A 27,290-nucleotide genomic window follows, 5' to 3' on the forward strand; every position below is an offset into this window, starting at 1 on the left:
AAAGGGATGTGCAGAGAATTGGTAGTGCATTGTACCAGCTTTGAATCTGAGGAATTTTCTGCAATTTTGTCTGATAGGGACATGCAGGTATGCCTCTTTGAGGTCCAGCGTAACAAGCCAAGCCTTCTTGCCCAGCATGGGTAGAAGCTGCTATAATGTCAACATTTTGAATTGGAGTATCCAGGTAAGTATTCAGAATTGAAAGGTCTAGTATGGGCCTCCAGGCCTTGTCCTTTCTGGAGACCAGGAAGAGCCTCGAGTAAAATCCTTGTCCTTGTTCCTGTTGTGGTACTTTTTGAATAGCTCTCATGTCCATGAGGGCTGAAATTTGTTTCTGTGCCTCTGCCCATTGATTTTGTGGCAGGTCTGGCATTCCTTTTAGCCTTGGTAAAGTATAAAAGTGGAACCTGTAACCTTGAGACACAATATTCAGAACCCATTTGTCTTGGGTGATTGCTTGCCAGTTTTGAGAAAAAAGTGCTAGTTTCCCCCTTAAGGGGGCTTCCAAAAGGGACGTGCTTGGCGTACGAAGGGGAAAGTCATTGTGACTGTTTCCTGTAAGGTTGAGATTTGTCCTCACCTCCTTTTGGGGTTGAGGTGCCCCACTGTTGTTGTCTGTTTGAGCCTTGGGGTTGAGATCTGCCTCTTGTGCGTCTGTATCTGCCTCTCTGTGGCCTGTCTGACACTGGAAAGGACCAATTCTTTGTTGGCCAATTTCTGCTAAACCAAGGTGGCTGTACCTGTAAGAAATCCTTGACTGTTTGCACAGATTTAGCTTTATCCTCCATTTTCTTTAACACCTCTTCTGCCTTAACACCAAACAAGGTATCATGCTGTAAAGGAGCATCCAATAATTTTGCCTTAACATGATCAGGTAAACTCTGTTCTTTTAACCAAGCATGTCTTCAAATCACAGAACTTGCAACTGCGGCTCTACAAGAGGCCTCTAAAGAATCAAAACCACATTGCAGAGTATGTTTTCCCACCTGTTCAACTGCATGCAATAAATCCTGCATTTCTTTACAATCAGGAGCTTCTGAGCTTGCTAGCATTTTCTGTTTTAACTGAGCCATTAAATATTGTTGGTACTTAAGCATGTGAAACTGGCAATTTAAAGCTCTTACTGCTAAGGTTGTAGAAGTGTATACTTTCTTCCCCCATCTATCCAAAGCTCTGGAATCTCTATCAGAGGGTACTGGATTATTTGCAATGGAATCCTTAACCCCTTTTGGACCCTGGGAAATAGTTTCTGGATCAGCAGAAGGGTTTTTGTAAAGAAACTTGTAAGAGTCAGGGGGCTCTATAGTACCTGTCTGACTTGGCTGGAGCAGGGGGCAAAGAATCAGGAGATAAGCTGGATTCAGAGAATACATCATCCACAATGTCTAGCACAGGCAGAATAGCCAGCGGCCTGTGCTGAGGCAATAAAAGGAAATCCCTGAGCGTTTTCTTGGATTCTGAGTAATCCTGACTTTCCCAATGGAAATGCTCCCTCATGGTATGTAAAGTTTCCCTAAAAGAATAATCCTCAGGAGGAGAGGCTGAAGGGATAGATTCTTCAGCATCAGAGTCCTCATAGGGGGGTTGAGAGTATCCCTGGTCTGAAGAGGAATCAGAGGAAATGGAAACCTGATCAGAGGAATCATAGTCTTTATCCTGCCTAGGCCTTTTCTCAGGAGGGTGATGGGAACCCCTGATTAGAGTAATGAGGTCTTCGGCCATTTTAAGCATCTGTTTCTTAGGCATGGAGGACTGTCCAGGAGAATGCTGTACTTGTTTCTTTGTCTTTAATGGTACCTTTGTCTTGGCTGTTGTTTTAATGGTAAGTTGTGAAGTCTGAAAACACCATCAGAAGCCGATGCCTACTCAGCGGCTCCGGACCAATCTGAGGGATTAGTTTCCGTAGGCCCAATACCTTGAGTTTCCAGAGGCCTAGTTGTCTCCACGTGGGATTCGGAAGCAGCCTGTGGCTCTGAGGTAGAGGGTGTCAGGGTCTGTAAAAGCGCCTCACTGAGAACTGGCAAAATGGCGACTGGCCTAGAAGAGGTTTCATCGTCGGTTTTGGACCTCGGATGCCTGTCTTTATCCTTGTCTTTGCGTTTTTTTCGGTATTGAAGTCGTCGGTTGATCCGACGGCATGGTATAATTGAACCTTCGGCCAAAGTAGTGCAAAGCAAAATCAAAACGTCTTTTTATAGTGCGTTTGTTAAATCTAGCACAAAACCAACAACTAGTGACGTCGTGATCAGGGCCTAGGCATGGAAAACAGTAAGAGTGGAAGTCCTTATGAGGTATTTGCTTCCCACAAGAAATACAATTATTAACTTTTTCTGACATCGGTCTGAGGCAAGAAAAAAGTTTCCCCAACGGAGTACTTAGCTTTATTGAAGACTTCGGATCTGAAATTCGACTTCGAAAATCTCAGGAGTCGGCCGATCGGCACTTGCGAACTGCTTCTGTTTCGGGCACCGTGCGGCAAGAAAGACTGAAGAAAATGGCGTTGGATACATCTTATATACCCCTGGCTCACTGATGTCAGGGAAGAAGCGACAGCAACCGAAGCCGGACCAAGACTTTGGCACTCTGGCCGACTGCAGGACTGCCTGACGGCAGGATAACCCAAGTGTAATGACTGCAGCAGTGTAACACAATGAATATCAAGCAGCCATAGCAGCTCTATTGTCACTTCATTTGTCTAAGAAAGGAGAATAAAATTCTAAAAAAAAAACAAATCTAATTCAAAACTGTAGCCTACTACAGCCATAATTAAAATCAAGTCTAAATTAGGAAGTTCTTGGCAAAAAGACAATTCTCTTCTAACAACCTCAAAAACAATACCATTAGGTAATCTAGTATACAGTGATTGGACATCTATAGTACCTAGTAAGCCTGAATCCATAACTGACAGTGAATTCAAACGTCTGATAAAATCAAAAGAAACTTATATATAAGAAGAATCAAGTTTAATTGCTTGTTATAAATACTTGTGCATATATATGGACATGGATTCCATCTTCCACTAATTGCCTGTCCAAGTTCTTATTTTTGGTAAGTCAAAATTATGTCTCCCCTTTGGATTTTTGACTGTGAAATAACTATCCAGGTCTGCATCGAAAAGGCCATCACATAACCCTTCTTCTATTAAAGAATTAATGAATATATACATTTTGAAAATATCAATCCATCTGACCTCCGTGTAAAACTGCTCAACATGCAACAGAGACTACATTTGTCTCTTTCATTTGTTAGTATGAAGTAGCACATTTGCATACATAATATATCAAATTCAACTTCCTGAAATAATCACACAAACTATTTAAAGCATCCTCTAGATTTGATCGAGCAGCTGGCATAAAAGTAACCCTTCTCAGCAGCCGTACATCAATGTCATTCAGTTTGCAATGGGACAAATTAACAATCGTGAAACTGTCTTCCAAGGACATAATACATTTAAATTGTGGTGGTAGTTTTCCTGACTCCAGCCCTTGTTTTTTTGAAAGTTCACATTCTGTATGGGTGGGGCTACTACTTGTGTCTATGACCTGTTGATCACACCTGTGTCTTGGTTTATATACTTCCACTGCTTGAAAAAACGGTTGCTGCTTATTAAAATTGTTGTTCCTGATGTGCTGATTGCAAGAATCACCTTCATAATGGGGTACACATTGCTGTTCCTCCATTTCTTGGGGTTCAGGCTGTCTGACATAATCATGTTTATCAGTGATCACCTCAGTGGGATTAATGACGCCTTCTGCATTGCTCAGATTACTGGAAGAAATGGATGTACTATAAACCCTTACTTGCTCATAATACTTTTTATCTCACTCAAAAGTTTGAGTTTCTGTTTCTTTTAAGCCTCAATCTCCTGGATCAGCTTGTGTTGAATCAATGCAAACTGAGCATCAAAATTCACAACAGAAGAGTGTTAGACTTCAGTTTTTGATACTGGCATTTAATAACACTACAGAGTTCATTCACTTGCTGTCTGCTGTACCCTAGTAATAATTCCATACACTGTAGCCCCAGTTTTATGAATGAAATCCTTCCAGGCATTGATTAAACCAACAGGTAAATCATTTCCTGCAGGTATTCTAGTGACTGTCAGGCCTCTTGGCACTCTATGAACACTTACACTCATTAGAAAAAAATGCCCCAATGTAGTCCTTTCATTTGATTAAGTTGTTTTTCAACTCACTAAACATCATAGATACGTCAAAATTGCCCACTGTAGCAGGCATACTGGTAGAAGGATTGAACGGATTAGGAAGTGAAGCAAGGCAATTAGAAAAAAACCTCATCCAAATTAGAATTTACATGAGCAGAAGAAGATGCTGCAGTGTTAGCAATACCTTCATTAACAACCACCCTGCTTTTTTGACCCTCTTTGCTGACCACCGCAGCCCCACTGGGTGTGCCACAGAGCATAAAACTGGATGGCAAAACTAAGAAGCTGGACCCTTTTTGGTATTTAGATGGGTTGCTCACCATATTATTATAATAATAAATAATATAATAAATCTGAAGAGCAACATGTTGAGGTAAAACTATAAGACTACATCAAAAATAAACTGCAACTTAAACAACCATATCTCCTACCACTGCAAATACTCTTACATCAACTGGAGGGGATTGTAAGACCTATAGGTTACTGGAATGGTATCCATATGAAATGTGGGGACACACTAGATCAAGTCCCGAAATATTGAGATTGAATGGCTGAAAGATCACACTTGTATATACAAAGTCCTAGATGCCATTTCTTGGAATGTCCCCTTTTATCCAAGGTATGTCGATCTTGGAGTTGGTACATATATATTCATGGGTGTGGGGGCTTTCCCCCACATAGGTGATGCAGGGGGGCATGCTCCCCCAGCAAAAAGAAGTTTTAAGAAGAAGAGCAATTTTTAAGATTCGGTCTTCTCCAGGTTTTCAGTCTTTTTTTTCCAGCTTGTCGGCACTCTGCAATTTATTTACTTATTTAACATTTGTTTACTAGGAAAGTCGGCCTTGGAACTAGCCAATTTTCAGAGAAGGGATGGGGAGAAACACTCCAGATGCATGTCTTTATATGTCTACATTACACTAGATGAGTAAATAAAACTGAATAAATATTGCATAAAGAACAGAATATTGGCACTTTTTTGTCCAAGTGCAAATATCAATTATGCCCAGAAACTGAATGTCCAGAAGAAGTAGCAACACATGAGGCATACAAAATAATGGGTGAGAATCCCTGAAGTATATTTAAAAAAAAGAAAAAGAAAGAGTGCAGACATTTCAACAGGGATTTAAAAGACTCAAGAAGGAACAGCAGACTATGACATTCTTACCGGCTTGTGTGGCCCACGCAGAATATGAGCTTTGGCCCCCTCACAGGCAGACCGCATAGCATACAGTGGTGGAGTTCCCAGCAAATCTGTAATAAGATCCAGCTATAATGGAAAAAGACAAAACAGGAATACAAGACATGACAGGTGATTTTCACATATGTATCCGAGAGAGGAAAAAGCAGCAAACTACAATGACAATGAAGGAAAAAGTTTACAAATAATTCTAATGCTTCTTAAACAGCACCATCCTGAACATCCTCTACAGCCCATTCCTCTGTATGATTCAAGAAACTTTTTCTGCCTTTGTGTTAAATGCATACCTTATCCAAATTTCTGTGTCCCCCCCCCCCCCTCCATTAAGGCAGGTCCTTCTCTCTTCTACCCTCTGTTGCTCAGTGCCTTATTATGGAAAGCCCCCTTGCATGCTCCAGAAGTTCCATCAACACTAGGTAATGAGATCATAACTTTTCCCTTCATGTTTCAGCACTAATGACATAATAAACTGCTGTACCAATCCATTCTTTAGTAAGTAGAACCCCAGCCAGCCTCCCCCTCATAACCCCCCTCAATAGCTGAACAGCTCTTTACTCAAAATGTGTCATATTAATCTCGCCACATTATAGCAATCATTCTTAAAACAACTTGTGTCAGACCCCTCCCCTCACTATGCAACCATTTACCACAGATCAGACTGACGAAACCAAAGAACAAACCCAAAAAACCAGCAAAAGTGGCGACTGGAAGGTGAAAACTGCGAAGTCCAACAAAATCCATAAAATGTAAAAGTTAAGCACACAATTTTATTCGAATCACTTTTCGTACAGCTAGTAGCCAAACTTCTTCAGACAACAAGATAAAATAAACTACTACATCCAGCTCCATTTATACTTCATCTAAACCATTTGTTGTACAAATTGATTAATTGGTAAGGAAACCACTTTAAAGAAACAGGTTCCTCAAAAGTGAAATAAAATACATTCCTCCAGTTTAAACACACATATAAATACATGTTAAAAATAAAAAGTATATAATATGGTACCATAAATACTTATTTGCTTATTTTAAAAACATACATAGCCCTAAGGCTTTCCTGATGTGTGCACATTCACCATAAAAGACTTCTTAATTTTAAAATACAAGCCAAAGAAACTTTGTCATTCAAACCAGGAGCCCTATACAATTGTAACTTTAACTGCCAAATCATCTCCTGCCTTTCCAACAGGAGTTGAAATGGGCCCCCTTTAACATCAGGCATGATTTGATCTAATACTCTAAAAACAAAGGAGTGTGCAGGGTGTTGGTCACAGTGCTAAGCTAGAGCATTTTCCAGCTTGTTTTTTCTTATACTATACAGATGCTCGTAAATCCTGTCTTTAAGTTTCCTGTCAGTTTTGCCAACGTAAAACGCAGGGCAAAGCTGACATGAGGCAAGGTAAACCACTGACTTAGATGAACAAGTGTACCTTCCTTCAAGATTGTATATCCTGTTGTTAATGGCAACACTGCTCCCAGCTGCTAGATGTCTACAAAACTTACAAGACTCACATTTGAATGTCCCAGCAATTCTGCATCTAGCTTTTTTACTCATTTCCATTATACCCTTTAAGTTGTTACCCCTTTTGTATATTACTGTTGGTCTATCGCCTAACTTGTCAGTTAAATCCATCTCAAAGGTAAACACACTCCAGTTCCTTTGTAAAATTGACCTTATTGCTTCAGCCTCCAGTCTAAATACTGTAATGAAACTCATCAAATGTTTTGACTTCTGGTCATCAAAGACAATCTCTTTACAGGGGGGACTCAAACCAGTTGTTTCACCTTCAACCTTATCCAAAACATCACGGTGCCCTGTCAATATAAGTATGTAAATGCATGCTTTCCTTTTACTCCAAACTTCCTCAAAAATATCTAATACCAACAACTCAGGGTACCCTCTCATCAAAAACATTCCCTTGAGTAATTCACATTCCTCAAGAAATCTGTTCTGTCTTCTTACCATATATGCAGCTCGGACCATTTGGCCCTTTACTACAGATTTCTTCTGGTACTGGGGGTGGGCACTCATATAGTGTAACATACAGTTAGAGTAAGTTTTCTTATGATGACACACTTATTAGAAACATCCTTACTTAACTCTATATCCAAATACATAATCTTTTCATCGGTGCACTTATGAGTGAATTTCAAAAACTCAGTGTTGTCATTGATTCCCTCCAAGAAGCTGTCCACCTCTAAACTAGTCCCATCAAACAAAATAATGACATCATCTAAAAACCTTGTGTAAAACTTGATCCTCGTTTGGTTTTCAGGTACATTCAGTATATAACGGTGTTCCCATTGGGCCATTACAAGATTCGAAAAACTGGCCCCACAGGGGGAACCCATTGCCACCCCCACCTTTTGCAAGTAAATATCGTTATCAAACATCATGAAGTTGTTACCTAAAATGATGTCCAGCAATTCCTGAATCAAACGTACTTCCCCTCCATCAGCACCATGTGTCAACATCCGTTCGACTACCCATTCTATACCTAAAGCATGCGGGATTGAAAAATATAAATCAATGACATCCACAGTTAAGAATTTTATATTTTCATGGTAAGGAAAACTTTCAATAGCTGCCAAGAAAGACCAAGAGTATTTACATATCTGAGACTCTTTCCTCACATACTTCTTTAAAATATTGTCTACCAATTTGGCCATAGCATAAGTAACAGAAGACCTAGCATTAGCCAAAAACCGCATAGGGGGGTTCGAAATATCTTTATGTAACTTTGATAGTTTAAACACTGATATAAGGGTTCCTAGTACATTTAACCCCCCTACACATCCCATGTTGAGCTTATATGAGCACTTGTGTGAAATGGATATAAGAAATATATGTGGGAAACAGGTGAATGGTGGTTGTTCTAACCTCTCCAAAAGGGAGAGGGAAGCTTTGCAAGCATCAAATTGCTACCAGTGCGTGTCTTAAAACCACACAAAGGTGGGGGTCTAGTTTTAATGGATATAAATGAATACAACGAAAAAATGAGGACTGTGTTAGGTGATTACACGTATGAATCATCTAGTCTGAATGAGCTAAACATTGCTTACAAACGCATTAATGTCTTCTTGAATGACTTGTTTTTAGAGGGGACTATTGATTTGGGAATGTTAAATTATTTAACAGTTGTTTCACCAAAAATTCCTAGTTTGTTTGGACTGCCAAAGTTTCATAACGATATTTCAAACCCCCCTATGTGGGTTTTGGGTAATGCTAGGTCTTCTATTACTTATGCTATGGCCAAATTGGTAGACAATATTTTAAAGAAATATGTGAGGAAAGAGTCTCAGATATGTAAAGACTCTTGGTCTTTCTTGGCAGCTATTGAAAGTTTTCCTTACCATGAAAATATGAAATTCTTAACTGTGGATGTCATTGATTTATATTTTTCAATCCTGCATGCTTTAGGTATAGAATGGGTAGTAGAACGGATGTTGGCACATGGTGCTGATGGAGGGGAAGTACGTTTGATTCAGGAATTGCTGGACATCATTTTAGGTAGCAACTTTGTGATGTTTGATAACGATATGTATTTGCAAAAGGTGGGGGTGGCTATGGTTTCCCCCTGTGGGGCCAGTTTTTCGAATCTTGTAATGGCCCAATGGGAACACCGTTATATATTGAATGTACCTGAAAACCAAACGAGGATCAAGTTTTACACAAGGTTTTTAGATGATGTCTTTATTTTGTTTGATGGGACTAGTTTAGAGGTGGACAGCTTCTTGGAGGGAATCAATGGTAACAGTGAGTTTTTGAAATTCACTCATAAGTGCACCGATGAAAAGATTACGTATTTGGATATAGAGTTAAGTAAGGATGTTTCTAATAAGTGTTTTGTGGCAGCCATTCATCATAAGGAAACTTACTCTAACTGTATGTTACACTATACGAGTGCCCACCCCCAGTACCAGAAGAAATCTGTAGTAAAGGGCCAAATGGTCTGAGCTGCACGTATGGTAACAAGAGAGGACAGATTTCTTGAGGAATGTGAATTACTCAAGGGAATGTTTTTGATGAGAGGGTACCCTGAGGTGTTGGTATTAGATATTTTTGAGGAAGTTTGGAGTAAAAGGAAAGCAGGTATTTGCAAACCTATACTGACAGGGCACCGTGGTGTTTTGGATAAGGTTGAAGGTGAAACAACTGGTTTGAGTCCCCCCGTAAAGAGATTGTCTTTGATGACCAGAAGTCAAAACATCTGATGAGTTTCATTACAGTATTTAGTTTGGAGGCTGAAGCAATAAGGTCAGTTTTACAAAGGAACTGGAGTGTGTTTACCTTTGAGATGGATTTAACTGACAAGTTAGGCGATAGACCAACAGTAATATACAAAAGGGGTAACAACTTAAAGGGTATAATGGAAATGAGTAAAAAAGCTAGATGCAGAATTGTTGGGACATTCAAATGCGAGTCTTATAAGTTTTGTAGACCTCTAGCAACTGGGAGCAGTGTTGCCATTAACAACAGGATATACAATCTTGAAGGAAGGTACACTTGTTCATCTAAGTCAGTGGTTTACCTTGCCTCATGTCAGCTTTGCCCTGCGTTTTACATGGGCAAAAGTGACAGGAAACTTAAAGACAGGATTTACGAGCATCTGTATAGTATAAGAAAAAACAAGTTGGAAAATGCTCTAGCTTAGCACTGTGACCAACACACTGCACACTCCTTTGTTTTTAGAGTATTAGATCAAATCATGCCTGATGTTAAAGGGGGCCCACTTCAACTCCTGTTGGAAAGGCAGGAGTTGATTTCGCAGTTAAAGTTACAATTGTATAGGGCTCCTGGTTTGAATAACAAAGTTTCTTTGGCTTGTATTTTAAAATTAAGAAGTTTTTTACAGTGAATGTGCACACATCAGGAAAGCCTTCGAGCTATGCATGTTTTTAAAATAAGCAAATAAGTATTTATGGTACCATATTATATATTTTTTTATTTTTTAACATGCATTTATATGTGTGTTTAAACTGGAGGAATGTATTTTATTTCACTTTTGAGAAACCTGTTTCTTTAAAGTGGTTTCCTTACCAATTAATCAATTTGTACAACAAATGGTTTAGATGAAGTATAAATGGAGCTGGATGTAGTAGTTTATTTTATCTTGCTGTCTGAAGAAGTTTGGCTACTAGCTGGATGAAAAGTGATTCGAATAAAATTGTGTGCTTAACTTTTACATTTTATGGATTTTGTTGGACTTCGCAGTTTTCACCTTCCAGTCACCACTTTTGCTGTTTTTTTGCATTTACCACAGATCCCATCTTTTATTGCCCCATCTCCTTACTCATTTTATAATTTTCTCTTGCGTTTTGTTGTATCAAATATTGCCTCACTTTATCTAGGCCTACTAAATCAGACCCTTCCTCCTCTCTCATTTCAACCTCCATAAGCATTCCACGAGAGGCACCCTCATCACCTCATCTGTAGCTGTTGTTTCGCACTTCTGTCATGTCTCCCTATATATATTTATATATATATATATATATGTATATATATATATATATATATATATATATATATATATATATATTATATATACACATATACATACACACATACACCATAAAAGCTTCAACCACTCATGTTTCAATATCAAGTATCTAATGTTTCAATATCAAGTATCTGCTCCACTCAGACACCTTCCCCACTTATGCTTCAAGTTCTCTTCCTAAAAGTGGATGTTGTATCAAAGCCTCCCTCACATGTTTTGATGACTGTCCCCAGTATTTCCTATATCAGACCCTTTGCTATAAAGCTTCAATAGCTTGCTGTCAGTTAGGTCTTACTTTGTTTACACCACCAGCATTTCCTATCACTCTCAAACTTCTCAAAATGTGTTATAGCAGACCCTGTTCTTCTCATGCTTTCACCCCTCTCACCATTTGATACAAATGATATCTCCTTTGCTGATCTCTCCCAGTTCCTGGTGTGTCAGACCCCAACCCATTAAAATTAAGAACTCTGCTCAGTATTTGCCACACTTGGAAAAAAAAAAGATTCAACTGACTTGAAATGTACCTGTTGTATTGGACTCTGGGCTTGGAAGAGAATTCTCCTGCCAAGCAGCTCTGCAAAAATGCAGCCAACTGACCAGATATCAATGGCATTAGAGTAATGCCGGCTTCCCATCAAGATCTCTGGAGCCCGATAATACTGCGTTACCACTTCCTGGGTCATGTGCTGCGTCTCATCTGGCTCCTCGACCCGTGCTAGTCCAAAGTCACAGATCTACAGGAAATAAGAGATAAAAAAATGATTTCAAGAATAATGACAACTGAAAGCAGTGATTATATCTAATAATGATGCTTATGTGCAATGATCAATTTTAACCACTAGAGTGTGTCAAGAGCATCTTCTAACATGGGAATGTAACTCACTTAAAACAAAGACCAATAACTTCTGTAGTTTACACTGATTCTATCAATATGCAAGGCAAAATTAAGCATTCGCTTCAAGTTGCTTTCTGTTGTTGTGAAGATCAATATGAAGTTCCCTTTACAAAAGTGAAAGACATCCTGGTAGCACACATTACAAATCATTAGAATTTTGCAGTCAGGCAAAAACACCTTGGTTCATAGGTGTGTACTAGGCTAATGGCCCTGGAGCCTTTACAGGCCTAGCCCATAGGATTACCCTGGTATCATGCCACCTGACCTTAGTTCTCCATGCCTCTGTCGAGTAGAGCCACTGGAGTGATCCCCAGGGTGAATTTTCTATTTCCCATCCACTCATCAAGATTTCTCTTGAAGAGGGACAGTGAGGTGCTCTGTTTGAAATGTATGGGAAGTCTATTCCGGAGCATGGGCAGTCTCTGCCTTATGAACCTGTCCCTCCAGCATGTTCTGTTGATTGTGGTAATGAGGTTGAGGTCAATGGAGCATGTGGTGCGGAGAGATTTCTTTAGATGTAGCATTTCTAACAGAGCTGGGTCAGACATGGCTTTGTAAGTCAAGCAGAGATCGCCTCTAAGTAAGTGATATGAGATAGAGAACAGTTGGAGTTTTCTAAGTCGGTCCATACAGGGCAAGTGTTTAAGGTCTAGGATCCTCTTTGTGAGGTACTTTTGTGGCCTCTCCAGTTGTTGCAAGTATTTAGTGAGGTACATGCCAAATGGGACGTTGTACTCAATAACTGGCCTAATTAGGGAAGAGTAGAGGGAAACAATGACCTCTTTCTTCCTGGATGCAAAACCCTTAGTAATTAGATGTGCCACATAGGACTTTCTGACCACTGTGGCAATATGGTGGTCAAAAGAGAAGTTGCTGTCAACCTGTGTTCCCAGATCTCTTACAACACCTTCTGTGTTCAGTGGACTACCATTGATAAGGTAATTCATGGGAACTGGGTTTCCCCAAAGGGAATGATGATACATTTTTTGGCACTGAGCTTATGGCCATGGTTCTGACACCAGTTGTTGGTTTCAGTGAGGCCTTTCTGTAGGATGTCAATATCACATGGGAAGTTAATAATAGCTCCCAACTTGCATCATCTGCGAACTATGTCAGCCAGAGTCCCTTCGTGTTGGCCTGGATTTCAGTGAAGTAGATACCAAACAGGAGAGGACCCAGGACCGAACTCTGTCGGACTCCACTCATGACTGGTCGGCAGTCCGACGAAGTCAGCTACTTTCTCACTGTGGGTTCTATCTGTGAGCCAGTTTGCAATCCACCTAGTGATACAGGGGTTGATGCCTAGCTTAGTGAGTATTACTATGATTCCTGAGTGGGGAATGGTATCAAAGGCCTTGGCCAGAACCACCTTGCCTTCATCCACAGCTCTGGTGACCGACTCAAAGAAGTGAACCAGGCTGAGCAGGCATGATCTACCCTTCACAAAACAAACTGTGTGGGGGATCCAGAGTTTGGTGATTCCCTATATCCTTGTTTATTAGGTCCATGATGATTTCCATAGCTTTGCATATCAGACTCATTAGGCTAACAGGGCAAAAGTTCCAGGGGTCTGTAGCCACTCCTCCTTTTTGGAGAGGGATGATTGTAGCAGTGTGCCATTCGGTAGGGACAAAGCCTGAGGTGAGGCTGTGACTGAATAGGGGACACAAGTGAGGTGCCAGTTCACTCTGTAGTTCATGTAGAACACAACCAGGGATATTGTTAGGTCCCATAGAAGCTGTATTCCTGGCCTTGGACAGTGCTGTTTTAACCTTTGCAGTAGTAATACTGGGTGCCTGGCAATCTACTGGTATTGTGATCGGTCCTTTGGGGGAAGGGGTAAAGTTAGCACTGAATCTGTCGGCCTGTATATTGGCAATATCTGTTTGCTTGGTATAGGACGTACGATTGTGCAGTAGCTCAGAGCAAATCTGGGTATTGCCATGGAGATTCTTTACATAACTGTAGAAGGCCTTGAGGTTGCCGTTACTATCTGCTGCAATTCTGTTTTCATAGCTAGCTTTAGAGGATTTGATGACGGATCTCAGCTTTTTGTTGAGGCTGATAAGAGAATTTTTCCAGTCTTGGGACTTCACCTTATTTTGCATCAGTTTCCTCCTTCTGTAGAGTTTGCATATGGCAGGGGACCACCAGATTGGCTTCCTTTTTTTGGAAGAGAGTGTCTTGGTTATATTGGGTATGGCGAGATCTATGCATTGGTGTATGCGTTCATACAGTAGATTGGTGTTTGATTCGGCATTCATGCAACTATTCTCCATTTGTATGGGTACTGTGAAGTTAGCCACCTCTGTTTTTAGGAGCCCAAAGTTAGCTTTGGAGAAGTTTTTCATGGTGGTTAGGGGGGGGGGATTTCCAAGGTGATTAGTTTGTGGTCAGCTCTAACCAGGGAGGAGTTGACTACTGGTGTAGAGCAATGGTTGCCCATGTTACTAATGACCATGTCAAGGATGTTGCTACCCTCTAGTGGGGGTAAGAATGAGCTGGTCCAGGGCATTGGAATTAATGAATTCCAGGAAAAGTTGGGCAAGTGTACTGGTACATGAGTAGTTTTCCCAGTTAATGGAGGGGTAGTTGAAGTCGCCCAGTATGAGAGTGTTAGGTTGGTCCCTTGTATTGTCCAGGGTGCTTAGAAACGTGGAGTGTGAGTCTTGGGACATGGCTGGGGAATTACTGCAGGCTATGACCTGAGTATCTCTGATGTGTTATGGTGGGCTACCAGTCTGGAGGTGTGTGCATCCTTTATAAATATGGAAACACCACTGCCTTTGGAGCTTCGGTCCAAGTTCTGGGGCTGAAAGGTTTGGAATGAGTTACAGCCTGGTAGTGCAGGGGTGCTTTTTGCTGCTTTGAACCAGGTCTCTTTTACAGCACAAATGTCGATGTTCTACATTTTAAGGAGTGCTTCAAGTGAGTGCATTTTTGAGATTTGTACTTCAGCATTGAGCAGCAAGACCCTCAGATTGCATTTGTTTGTAGCTGTTACGGTGGTAATTTGGTCTTTGGAACACCACCTAAAAAAGGCACTATACGGGTGACAAGAGTATTGGCCAGTATTTGGAAGCCCAGGAGTGACAGATGCAGGCCATCTCTGGCAAAGCATCGAGGTCCGTCAGTCATGTCATCCCAGGCAGACACATACTGGATCCCCTTAGAATGACACCAGAAACCTAGCCAATTGTTGAAATCAGTCATTTTCTCCTTGTACTGTGATGTCATTCTGGTGATGGTAGGATGCTGCTCAGGGCTAGGGTCATACCCATCTGGGCTACATAATCCGAGAGCTCCTCCATGTTTCTTTTTATGGAGTCCAGGGAGGTAAGTTTTAGGTTATTCACACCCACATGTACAACGACAGAGTCATATTTGTACCTGTTGTTGAGGGACCTGAGTGTGTGCATTATGTGACGGATCCTGGCAGCTGACTGTTACTTTCTCCTTATTCAACCTAGTGAGTGAAACATTAGTGTGCCTCTCTATCGAGTCACCTATGTCTAGTGTGTGGGGCATGTGGTTTTGCCTTAGGGGCTTTGGTTGAAAGGCACACAGTTTAGGAGAGTTATGTGTCTCGTGATTAGTGTTGTGTTGTGGTGGTTGAGTGCATTTCTGCCTTGCAAGTCTCTGGTGTTCGGGTAGATTTTTATTTACAGCCTCCGCAAAGGTGGGTTTGTGGTTTGTGTTTTTATGTGAAGGCAGTGCTGATGTGTGTTCTGGAGGGCTATGTGTTCCATGTGGTGTGGTGCAAGTGTTGAAATTCTCTTCTTGACCAGCTATGCATTATGTGTGCATTATGTGGTGGATCCTGGCACTTGACAGGCAGCTGACTGTTACTTTCTCCTTATTCAACATAGTGAGTGAGACATTAGTGTGCCTCTCTATCGAGTCACCTATGACTAGTGTGTGGGGCACTACCAGGCTGTAACTCATTCCAAACCTTTCAGCTTGGCTGGAGAGTACGTGTCTTCCAATATGGATATATAAGCACATGCCTCAAAAGTCTGAGTGTTGGGAGTAAGAGGAGAGGGTTGTCAGTGTGCATGAGGCAGTTGCTACACTGACTCAGGATTTTCACCAGGTTAATAGCAGCAAGCATAGGGAACTGACCTTTAGACATGCCTGGAGGGGTGGGCATTAATAAGTATTGGAGCTGTTTCCTTTTAGAACGTTTAGTGCTGGTAGCACTTTTGTGTACTACAAAAATTGCTACAAGAAGTCTGGTAAAGTGCTAGACTAATAAGCTAGTAAAAGTGCAAGAAAGGAAAGAACTAGCAGATCTAAGGAAAAAATTGAAGGGCAGACTTTGGCACTGCTCAGAAGCTTACAGACAGTCCTGGAGGCAGCAAATCTGTATTTGGACTAGACTAGTTACAGGAAAGGCAAGAAATAAGCCAGAAAGTTGAAAGAGATGGAAAAACTGCCCAAACGGCCAATAAACTACAATTTCTGGGCCAGAAACCACTCCTCTTGTGCTAGATAGTCTACCTAGTATTTACCACTCCCACTGACAAGCTAGAAGGCTTCCCTCCAACACAGAAAGACTTGGGGGGCTCAGAAGCTTACAAACAGTCCTGGATACAGCAAATCTGTATCTGGACTAGACTAGTTGCAGGAAAGGTGGGAAACATGCAAAAACACAGGCTTTTAAACGAGAAAGTTGAAAGAGATGGATAAACTGCTCAACAGGCAAGGATATGCATAAATAAACATCAAATGGCAACTATAATTCTGAGTAGTATACAGAGGTGTCAAAAGGAGATGTGTTGTGCGGTGTGCTATTTAGGACTTTCTATTGTGTACTTTAGTTGCCATGGGAAAAGAACCTCAAATGCAATGGGACTCTCAAGGGGAGTAAAGAAGATTTTATGGCTGAAAAATGCTGGTAAATAGTAAACCTTAAATGGGGGATCACAAGAAAGATGGAACAAACTGGGGCACTGGTGCTATATTAATAAAGAAAAGGTTGAGAAGGTTAGAAACCCTGTTGGGGAGGGGCATTTTGTTATTGTTAATTTAATAAATTGATTTTTTTCACTGTACTATATTCATTTGGTCTTTTTAACGTGTTGTGTTATAGGTGGTTCTGACAGCAATGATATTCTCTGCTGAGAACACTGACAAAACAGGTTGTGCTGAAGTGCTATTACTGTCACTGTCATTTCTGTTGAGGTGAGAAAGTCATTAGGTATCATCTTGAGAACACTAATATCTTTAGCAAGTAAGTTTTGCACTACAGAGCTTGCGATCTCCAGGCTATCTTCAAACATAAAAAGTTCTTGTTTTTGGCAAAGTACATCCACCCTTCCCCACAGTAAGCTCTTTCTTCAGTGGTTCTGGTTAGCATAAAATAAAGCACCACATGAAGTTGGATAAAACTAAAATGTTTTTTATTTTCAACAAAAATTAGATTTTCTACAACTAATCACTTTCGGTGTTCTGCTCTTACTATTTTGTTTGCAGTTTAGCCATTACATATGTATAGCACATACACACATACAGATATATATATATATATATATATATATATATATATATATATATATATATATATATATATATATAGATATATAGATATAGATATATAGATATAGATATATAGATATGGATCTAGGACTTTTGATCGAAAGATCAAAAGCCCAAATCCATTACCACTGAACACATTTTAACGAAAGCATTTTCATCGAAAAAGCGCTTTTGTTAAAGTATGTTAAAAAAAAAAAAAAAAAACACAAAATCTACTTGAATAGAGGGGGGCAAGCCCCCCTGCACCCCGATGTGGGGGGCTGTGCCTCACCCCCCAACTTTAATATTCTCATTCTGAGGTCGTACTACAGTGGGGAAAAGGGAATTTTCCCTTAGCACACTGTAGTACGACTGGAACAACAAGCATACTTATGCGAAAGAGCTGCTTCGGTGAACAGCACTTTCGCGCAAGTATGCTCACCAATTTGGGATTCGGTGAAAGATGCAGGCAAGCATCTCTAGGGATCCTATATCTATATATATATATATATATATATATATATATATATATATATATATATATATACACATATACATATATATACATATATATATAGAGAGAGAGACAGAAAGAGAGAGACAGATACAGCAGACAAAGATATAATTTGTATAATATATTTATCCTTGCCCTTGTGGCCTGAGCCATGGCTGAAAAGGGTTACAGAAAGAACATTTCACATAACAGATTGACAAATAAATTATGAAAACAATGCGTCATGTTGTCTTAAAATAAGAAAGTGTTCAACTACTATCTGACGTACTTACAGCTTGCAGCAATCTTTCCTGACTCCTTACCTTCAGTACACAGTTGCTGTTGACCAAGAGGTTCCCAGGTTTGATGTCACGGTGCAAAATGCCAGCAGAATGTAAATATTTCAACCCTGAAAAGTTGCAAAGAGACAGACAAAAATAAACATTATGTCAAAACCAAGTGCAAAAATTGTTCTACCTATTTATCGACTGATCAGCTGTATTTGTTGACCATTTAACATCTGTCTCCTGTCAACCACTTGTTCTATTACCTATCACTGCATTTCCTCACTCCAGGTCTATAATGGCATCCATTACTGGGGGGGGGCAGAGTTAGTCCTGGGAAGAAAAGCTGGGTGCAGTAGATCCACTGAGTGAGAATAAGTACTGGAAGTAGATGACATTAAGCCATGGGGTACCCAAAACTGCTGCTGCAAAAAAGCCCAGTGGACTACTGCTATAAACTGTAACAAAGAACCTGATCATCACACCTAAGCTTTGTGTACTACATGACTACTGCCATTTAATCACAAGAAGCTTGCAAGTTGTCTCGAAAACAGGTACTTCTGTCTCAGAGATATTAAGTGCATAAAACCAATGGCATAACAGCAATAAGGATATTACTTTTACATGCAAAGTGGTCTTCTAAACTCACAATAGGCTGGTCGTATATCCTACTGGTAGTTTATTAACTATCAGTTTGTAATGTCAGGGCTAGTGGATGCAAGTCTGTGCTTCATGTCACCCACCAGCACATTGCTCTGTTTGGCTACCTCAGGTTTTCAAACTCGTACCAAGTTATACTATCTTTACTTCTTACTTTAAAGTGTGAAAAGGCGCTGCAGATGGCACCCTGCAACCTGCAGAGGAAAGGGGTATAGGCTGCACTCCATAGCACAGATTACTTTGTTGCTTTATTTCTCTAAGCTTGAATGCACTCCTGCATTCTTACAATTGATTTCACCCTAACTAGTTATTACCACTGCTGCTGCTATGTCAAGTGGTGTCTGCTACGTGACCATCGAGGGATGGTAACACACTGGTGTCACCCAAAGAAATACAGTAGGGTATAAGCCTTTGCACTTCTCTTAATATCTAGAACCCAATCATCTCTCTGAAATGCCTCTTAACTTGGGTTACTGGGCAGAGATACCTGGCCTTCCTCACACCAGTTAGCAAGCCAGTCATTTAAAGGCAATTATTTGGAGCTTTATACTGCTACAGTATCTTTCATTCTCCTGGTAGTTTTCCTAAAGCAGTGTTTTAATACATCAATATCATTTACAGTCTAGACTAGAGTAACAATTTCTGAATGCATTGATGAAGAGCAGGGAATGGTGCCTTCTGTAACCTTGGTTTTCTGACTTCCAGGTCTCTCTCTAACATATTTGTGCGCAGCTTTTTTTTAACAATCAGTTGCTTAAGTGAGTGTATTTTCTCTATTTTGATTGACCCATGAGGGACTTTTAAATGGGAATATGGAGAGCTTTTATTTGTTCTGATGAAGTTCAAGATATTGAATGAAAGTGCTCAACAATAAACATATTTATTGCTCCATTATCGGTCTGACGTATGTCTTCTCCACTCAGTTGTTGCAAGGATTTTTCTTTGCTTTGTTTGGTCCTTTCCTCGTAATTCCCATTTTTTTTTTTAACTAGGTGTCTTTCATATGTCATACCCATTCTGTTGATAACCTCCCCATGTTCACAAGTCTTTGTCAACACTCATCTGCTACACATACCTAAGTGCATACCATTCCTTACATGAGTTTAGGTGTGACATGGCAATCTTCTGTGTACAAATTAGCACTGTCTGTCACTCTGTATCAAGAAGTAGCCTACAATCAACTTGATAGAACTGCAAAATTGTTCACTTCCCCAAATGTAATCACTACATATCAAGTACATCCACAATGATGTCATATTTGTTGTATCCCATTGGCAAGCAGTACATATGTACAAAGTTTATGATATGATTTAATACTATTCTCAGTTTTTGCTAATCACATATGATAACATTAACTTTTCATTCTATTATATTTCTCTGCAATGGACTTTGTGATCTGCTCATATCTTTTCTTTAATTTTGAAATGGTTGTTCTTGGTTTTGAATGCAATGGAAATGTCACTTAAGAAAATACAATAACGAGATTGTAAAAAAAAAAAAAAAAAGTAGCCTACAATGAGTGGTGACCTACAGTCTTAGTCCACTTGTATTTAATTTCTTGCTGTACACCTTCACTGTTACTTACATAGTTGCACTTTACATTATGTACAAGAAAAATGGTGCCTGAACACTTAACCTATAAACAATAATAAGCCAATGCAACAAAGGACAGCAATGAAGGCATCCTTCTGACTCGTAAACTAAGACATTAAGAGGTTGCTTCACTTACAAGTAAAGTACTGATATTTTACAAAACATTTAACTTTTATTTATAAAACAAAAATGAAGATAACTAAATATACTGAAAAATAATTAAACAGCATAATTACGTGACAGGTCGGTAGTCCATGTATAACGATTCCTGCACATGAATGGTAGGGCACCACATCTGTTTCCTCAAAGCATAAAATACACACTGACCTATATTTTAAGTATAATAAAATCACCATACGTTGTTACAGGAGCACTGAGCAATTCAGCTTTTTGACTTGATTCTTCCTATAACCCAAGGTGCGAACATTAATGCAAATATCTCACATCACATCATGCCTCATTCGTTATGGGCAGCTGACCAGCTACTCAGGAGGTACCCACACTTGCAATAGACATCAGTAGTATTGTCACTGGTAATAGAGGCTAAAGCTAGTACGCTGACAATGCAGTGACACAAGTGTGACCTGGTATATACTTTATACTAGAATACCATAAACAATAGAAGAGGTACCACAAGGACTATACATCCAAAAGAAACAGGCGTATAGATAATGTTAAAAACACAAACAGGTAACATAAGAAAACATCTAATTAGAAGGTATCAAAAAAGAATTATGTCACTAAACAATATATTTTAAAATATACAAAGCTGAAAATGACACTGCCATACTATGTATTTAGGAATCCCCAGAAGCTTGCAGGGCATGTAGATTTAAACCCTCATCCTTTTGACTGTAGTAGGAGTCACCTTGGGGAAATAAAATTAATCTTGTAGTTTTTGAGTGCAGACAGACAATTAAAACAGGATTCAAACCCTTAATTTCTGACAGCAGTAGGGTCAATTAATCAACATACTGGTGGACTGAGATTTGGTCTCACAACTTAAAACAGCACAGTAAGGTACCAGGATTTAAACTTGCTGCCTCAGAGTGTGGCACAGGTAATAAGAAGCACCATAAGAAAATAAGATTTCAACTCACAGCTTCTGAATTGAGTATTATCAGCATTACAGCAAACTAAGAAATAAGCATTCTGTCCCTAAGCATGAGATTGCAAGTAGAATAAAATGGCTTTATACAGGTATACCACAGGATGAAAACTTTGGTAAAGTTCAGAAAAGTTGAATGTATTTTTCACTTGTGGCCCTTCATACCTAAAACATACCAGAAACAGAAAAATAATAGGTTTTTAGCTTCCAGGCTTTCAAATGCCACAACATTTCACCCAGAGAGCACCTAATGATTTCCTTAAAAAAAACAAGAAACCTTGGGACTCCAGGAATCAAGCCCACAGCTTTTCAATGCAGTAGATGCAAAACAGTGCAGATTTGTTCTAAGACTCCTAAAATCAACAAATACAGAAAGGACTGTGTCATGATAAATGATGACTTATGTATACACCTTACCTCGGAGGATTTGGTAGAGGAACACTTTAATGTGGTCTGAGCTGAGGGGTTGAGGTGATACGATGACTTTATGAAGATCACTCTGCATCAGTTCTGTAATGACATAGCTGGTATAATATAACAGGTTAAGGTGAAAACAAGAAATAGTGACAAATGATTGCACTCTTCTTCCACTACAGTGGTCCCTACTTACTTAAAGGGGCAATTTAATGGCTACTCAGAGGCATAACCAACTTAAAGAAGGAAATGGAATCTGTATTCCTACTGGTAGACTAACACACAGGAAAACAAAGGTCACTGAAATGATGCAAAGCCTCATCTCAAAAGTATTTCTGTTGTGGTATGAAGTCTCTTCATTATGTCTAAGATTTCCTAGTCTATTTCTCTGTACCAGTGTCCATAATAATATCCTCCATCCAACTGATGCTTCCCTAGCCCTCCATTTAACCAATTAAAATAGTCAGAATCCATACCAGCACAAAACATGCAGACTTACTAGCTTAAAAACTGTACCATTGCTACGTCAAAGGTTTCACATCATCTGATCTGTACGAGCAAAGTGCAAACACAGCTTTTTCACTTGCTCAGAGTCCCTTGAATCTGAAAATTGACAGTCATTGTTATTTTTTTTTAATTAGGTGACACATGAGATGACATGTAAGGGCAAAGATAAGGTCTCTATTTACATTTGGGGAAAGAGTCCAACCAGCTAACATTCAAAACAGGAAGGGAAAGGTTGAGCATCTCAGAAATGGTACCTCCAGAGCAAGAAAGATGGCTGGAGACTAGATCACTAGACACCTGGCTTCTAATAGAGACTAAGGGTGTCATATGCACTCCAGTGTACACCTCAGTCAGTTATTTTAAAGCTATAGCGATGTGAACCACACAGTGCTACTGCTTGTATCTTACTGAGAAACAGGGACTCACTACAAATGATAAATACCAACAACCTGGAATTACAACAGCCCAGTCCTGAGAGCACATAAATTATAACTTGAATACATAATGCACGCATTCAAGCATCTCAGTATGAGTGCTTGACAAAAAAGGAATCTTTTTTTGGCAGAGTATGCAATTCCCCCCAAACCAAAACATACATACATACACACACGGACATGTGCACGCACACGCACACGAACACACACACACACACACACACACACACACACACACACACACACACACACGCACACACACACACACACACACACACGCACACACGCACACACGCACACACGCACACACGCACACACGCACACACACACACACACTACAGGTGGAAATTTGATTATTTTTATATCAAGGTTACTGCACTTCAGAAAAAAAAGACAGTCAATGTCACAACTGTCTCCCACTTGTTTCTGTGGCACACTGATCTTGGACCACCCATATCCTGCAAATAAGTATAGACAACTTGCTTTATAAAGAAACTAACAACAAATATCTGTGGAAATGGTCAGCTCAAATGGCATTCAAAGGTAAATATGACTCAAACTCAAGATATCCAGCAAGTGAAACTAAGCCCCAAAATGGAGATAGGACGTTCTGCTTTCTTACAAACATGAAGCATAGTGTCCTACTTTCAAATGACTAAGCTTTCCTGTTCTGTTGGATACTGCCTATTACTACCATATACAAAAATTAAATATTTACTAATTATAAAATGGTGTGGAGTTTGAGCCCTGGTTTCTTTCCCACTTAAGGGACTAGTCAAGGTAAGAAAAAACAGGCTAAGGGGTAAATGACAGAGACAGGATATATAACCATCACCATGAAGACTGACGGAGCAACTCCAAACAATGTGGAGGGTGTTGCATTAAAACAAAAAGCATGACATCTTCTGGCATGTCCCATAACATGAACTATACATCTGTAACAATCATAACCCTCCCTTCCAACACTGGGAAATGAACTGCCTTAGGCAAAGTAATGCACTTGCCTCCAGAAATTATCTTCAGTTCTGAACATAGCTGGACCAGTGTAGCTTCATTTATTGTTAATGTGCACAAATGACACTCCTGTTATGGGTTCATTGCGCCAGTGTAGATCAAGAGGACTTTGACATCAAACTACAAACACCCACTGACTGCATGAATTTACTTCCAGTTTTTACATGTTCTTCCAAAGACAGGATAAAGTTACTGATACCAATTTTTTCTGCTAAGCTATGTACTTTGTCTGCCAGCAACTGAGGGTTTAAAATACTGAGGATGACATAATGGTTAAAGTGTTTGCCTTAGAGACACAAGGTGCAGGGTTTGATTCTCACCTGGGGTAATTGGCTAGGCGTAAAATGGCCCACAAGGGCAGTAAGCCTAGTAGTAATCTATGAACCTATGAACTAGCTAGACCAGGCCCAGAACAATAGCCAAAAAAAGTGGAACAAAATCAGCCAATGGCCTGTCTCACTTCCAGAACAGAAGCTAAGGCTGTTGCCATAAAGGTGACACAGCAATGCACACTAGAAACAGTATCACATCTGCAAATGACATGAATGCCACAGGAGATAAGCAAAAACATAGGTAATGGAAGAGAGCTTCCTAACCCTGCTGTCCTATTACAACAGTCAGTGTCATTACTCTGTTGTCTAGGGCTGTGTACAGAGCTTTGAGGCAGCAGGCAGAGAGGGGACTCAAAGTTCCTAAGAGACTGAAGTGAACTGACTGTTCAGATACTGTGTGTGTGTGCGTGTGTGTGTGTATCTATGAATGAATGACACACATGACACATACATAAATGCCTTTATGAATGTAGGCATCTGTTGTTTCCATCCCCTGCTACAACTCAGGGAAAGAACAATTATTACAACAAAAAAAAAACTGTGTGTGTTCACACAGACACAGACACACACACATTATATATATATATATATATATATATATATATGTATATATATATATATATATATATATATATATATATATAGGTCCACTTTGTAATTTCGAAATACTGAAATCTCGAATTTCAGTACTTTGAAACCACAAAGCCGAAAACCCAACTGTTAGAAAAATATATAATAGTAATATGTATGCTTAGTGCATTCGAGTTTTAAAAGGGTTAATACATTTATTCTGTTCACACTGCATGAATCTGTACAGCTATTAGAAACTTAACAAGAAGCATTTCATTTCTCCTAATGTCATGAAAATAACAAGAGACATTTCATTTCAGATAATGTCATGAAACTTAACAAAGTGATATTCATTTCTGCTTATGCTATGAGAAAGTATGCAGCTGCTAGAAGCATTGATAAAGAAAACAATAGATGCTTGAAAGTATAAACCATAGTCAGCATTACTTGTACTAAAGCTAGAAATGTACCTTGAATCCAGACAAAATGTAACACATGTATTAGAACAGTACAATTGAAGAAGTGAAAAGTTAAAATGGGCTAAAATAAGCCCAAGGCCAGGTTTTTCTCAAAATGTTTTGCAAGCTAGCAAATAATCTAACCTAGTCAGCAATAAGTCTAGTAACATTTTCTGTAGAACATACAGAAAGCTGTGTCTAACTACATCAGCAATAGAATAGTAACATTTTCTGTATGACAGGAAGAGAACTGTATAAGAATAACATACTAATCACCAGTAATTCAGACAAACCTTGTGCCTACATGCTTTGTCTCCTTGCTGCAAGTAATAAAGGGTGCCTTGCTTGAGCCTAACGTGTATTGGTCTTTGAAGTTTTTTCCTTTGACACCAACCACAACCCATAAATTCGAAAACACACAACCACGAAATTCAAAACACCCACACCTACGCTACACATGCAGTACACACATAAACATACAAAAAACTCCCCCCCACAATCAAACAAATACATCTAAACTACATGTAAGCAGGGAGCAAAGCCCCCCTGTGCCCCCACACCCCCTACTTATATATTCTAACTCAGAGATCGCACAAACAGAAACACAAATGAAACTCGCACAAACACATCTTACAGTCCGTCAAATACATACATAACAGTCACACACACACTTACACACACTAAACCCCTAACCAACATACACACACAAACTTACCAAAGCTAAACCAAAACATCCAAACACTGCACCACCCGAAGCAGAAATTCAAAATATCCGTGCTTCGGTATTTTGAATTTCGCACTTCTGCCGGTTTCGGAAATGTGAGTCCATGGCTTTGTAAATTTGAAATACTGAAATTTGTGATTTCAGTATTTCGAAATTACAAAGTGGACCCATATATATATATATATATATATATATATATATATACATATATATATATATATATATATATATATATATATATATATATATATACACACACACACACACACACACACACACACACACAGAGAGGGAGACACACACAGAAGCACACACACAAAATGGGCTTTCTGTACTGTAAACCACAGCTTAGTTACTTTGGTCGGGGATTCTTGGGGGAACCAAATGAAGTGCTTTGGTTTTACATGACAAGAGTAAGTTCTGCCTTTAATTCCAAGTTGCCTTGTGCGGGGTCTTATAAGACTACAGACTGTCACTAGACTTCATTCCTTCTGTGCACATACTGCCTGTAGCCTGCTCCTTTAACACACTGCTCTATGTGAGTGACACCGTTATGAATACTAGTCGCACTGAAGAGCGTTGTAATGCTGCCAGATGACAGACTAACCTGTATGTTACAGGATCTTGGCTTACCTCACTTTAACTTGTGCCTAACTCAAAGAACAAGCCTAACAACGAAACACTAACTACCCATTATAAATAAACTTAGCAGGCAACTCCTTTCTCTGCTGGAGGTCATAACAGAAAACTATCTTGGCATCATTCCAGCCAGAAATATGAAAGTTACTGAATAAAAAAAAACACTACTGTTAATAAAGTCAGCTGCAGGCCTAGCATTCACAGTTACCTCTGCTGCTAACTGCAAATTCAATTTACCTCATTCTGTCATACGCTGCCATGCTATCATATCAACCATATATAGACCACGTGTTACTCCTGGTTCTGTACCCAGAAATCGCACTAAAATCAGAACAAATATTCCTGACGAATCTTGCTGCCTAATTTTTAGCAGCTACCTCTACATATACTACAGCCTTGAAGTGGCCAATCACAGAGAGAGTCACAGCTCACATATATTAGATAAGAGGGGAAACAGTCTCTGAACATATTCCAGTAACAAATGCAATTCTCCACCCATTTTCACAAAGCACTAACTTCACTTCATGATGCAAAACTGCCATCTCTCATACATCCAATCTCTCTCCCACACTAACCTGTTTCAATACTGCTTGTCATAAAGTACATGGTCATACTCATAACCATGATTTACCCGGTAATGATACCAGCCTCTTAAGCTAGTTTTCACCAGAATGCAAGAAAAGCAAAGTGATAATGCTGAAAAGGTACTGTTCTCAAGATTTTAGTGTCTTCTTCTTCTTCTTCTTTCGGCTTTTCCCAGTTAGGGGTCGCCACAGCGGAT

At 39.6% G+C, this 27,290-nt stretch overlaps 1 protein-coding gene across 1 annotated transcript in view; it reads right to left on the reverse strand.

Annotated features, from left to right (window-relative positions):
- LOC122815439 (serine/threonine-protein kinase NLK2-like) overlaps positions 1-27,290 on the reverse strand; it is a 448,006-nt gene that overhangs the window by 185,028 nt on the left and 235,688 nt on the right. The window contains exons 4-7 of the mRNA XM_044087930.1: positions 21,835-21,941; positions 18,096-18,181; positions 11,392-11,601; positions 5,331-5,432 (exon numbers count right to left, since the gene is read on the reverse strand). Of these exons, the coding sequence (XP_043943865.1) occupies positions 5,331-5,432; positions 11,392-11,601; positions 18,096-18,181; positions 21,835-21,941 (505 nt within the window). The remainder of the gene's footprint in view (positions 1-5,330; positions 5,433-11,391; positions 11,602-18,095; positions 18,182-21,834; positions 21,942-27,290) is intronic.

This window comes from Protopterus annectens, chromosome 11.part0 (assembly GCF_019279795.1).
Source record: "Protopterus annectens isolate FY-2018-M chromosome 11.part0, PAN1.0, whole genome shotgun sequence".
NCBI classification, from domain to species: domain Eukaryota; kingdom Metazoa; phylum Chordata; order Ceratodontiformes; family Protopteridae; genus Protopterus; species Protopterus annectens.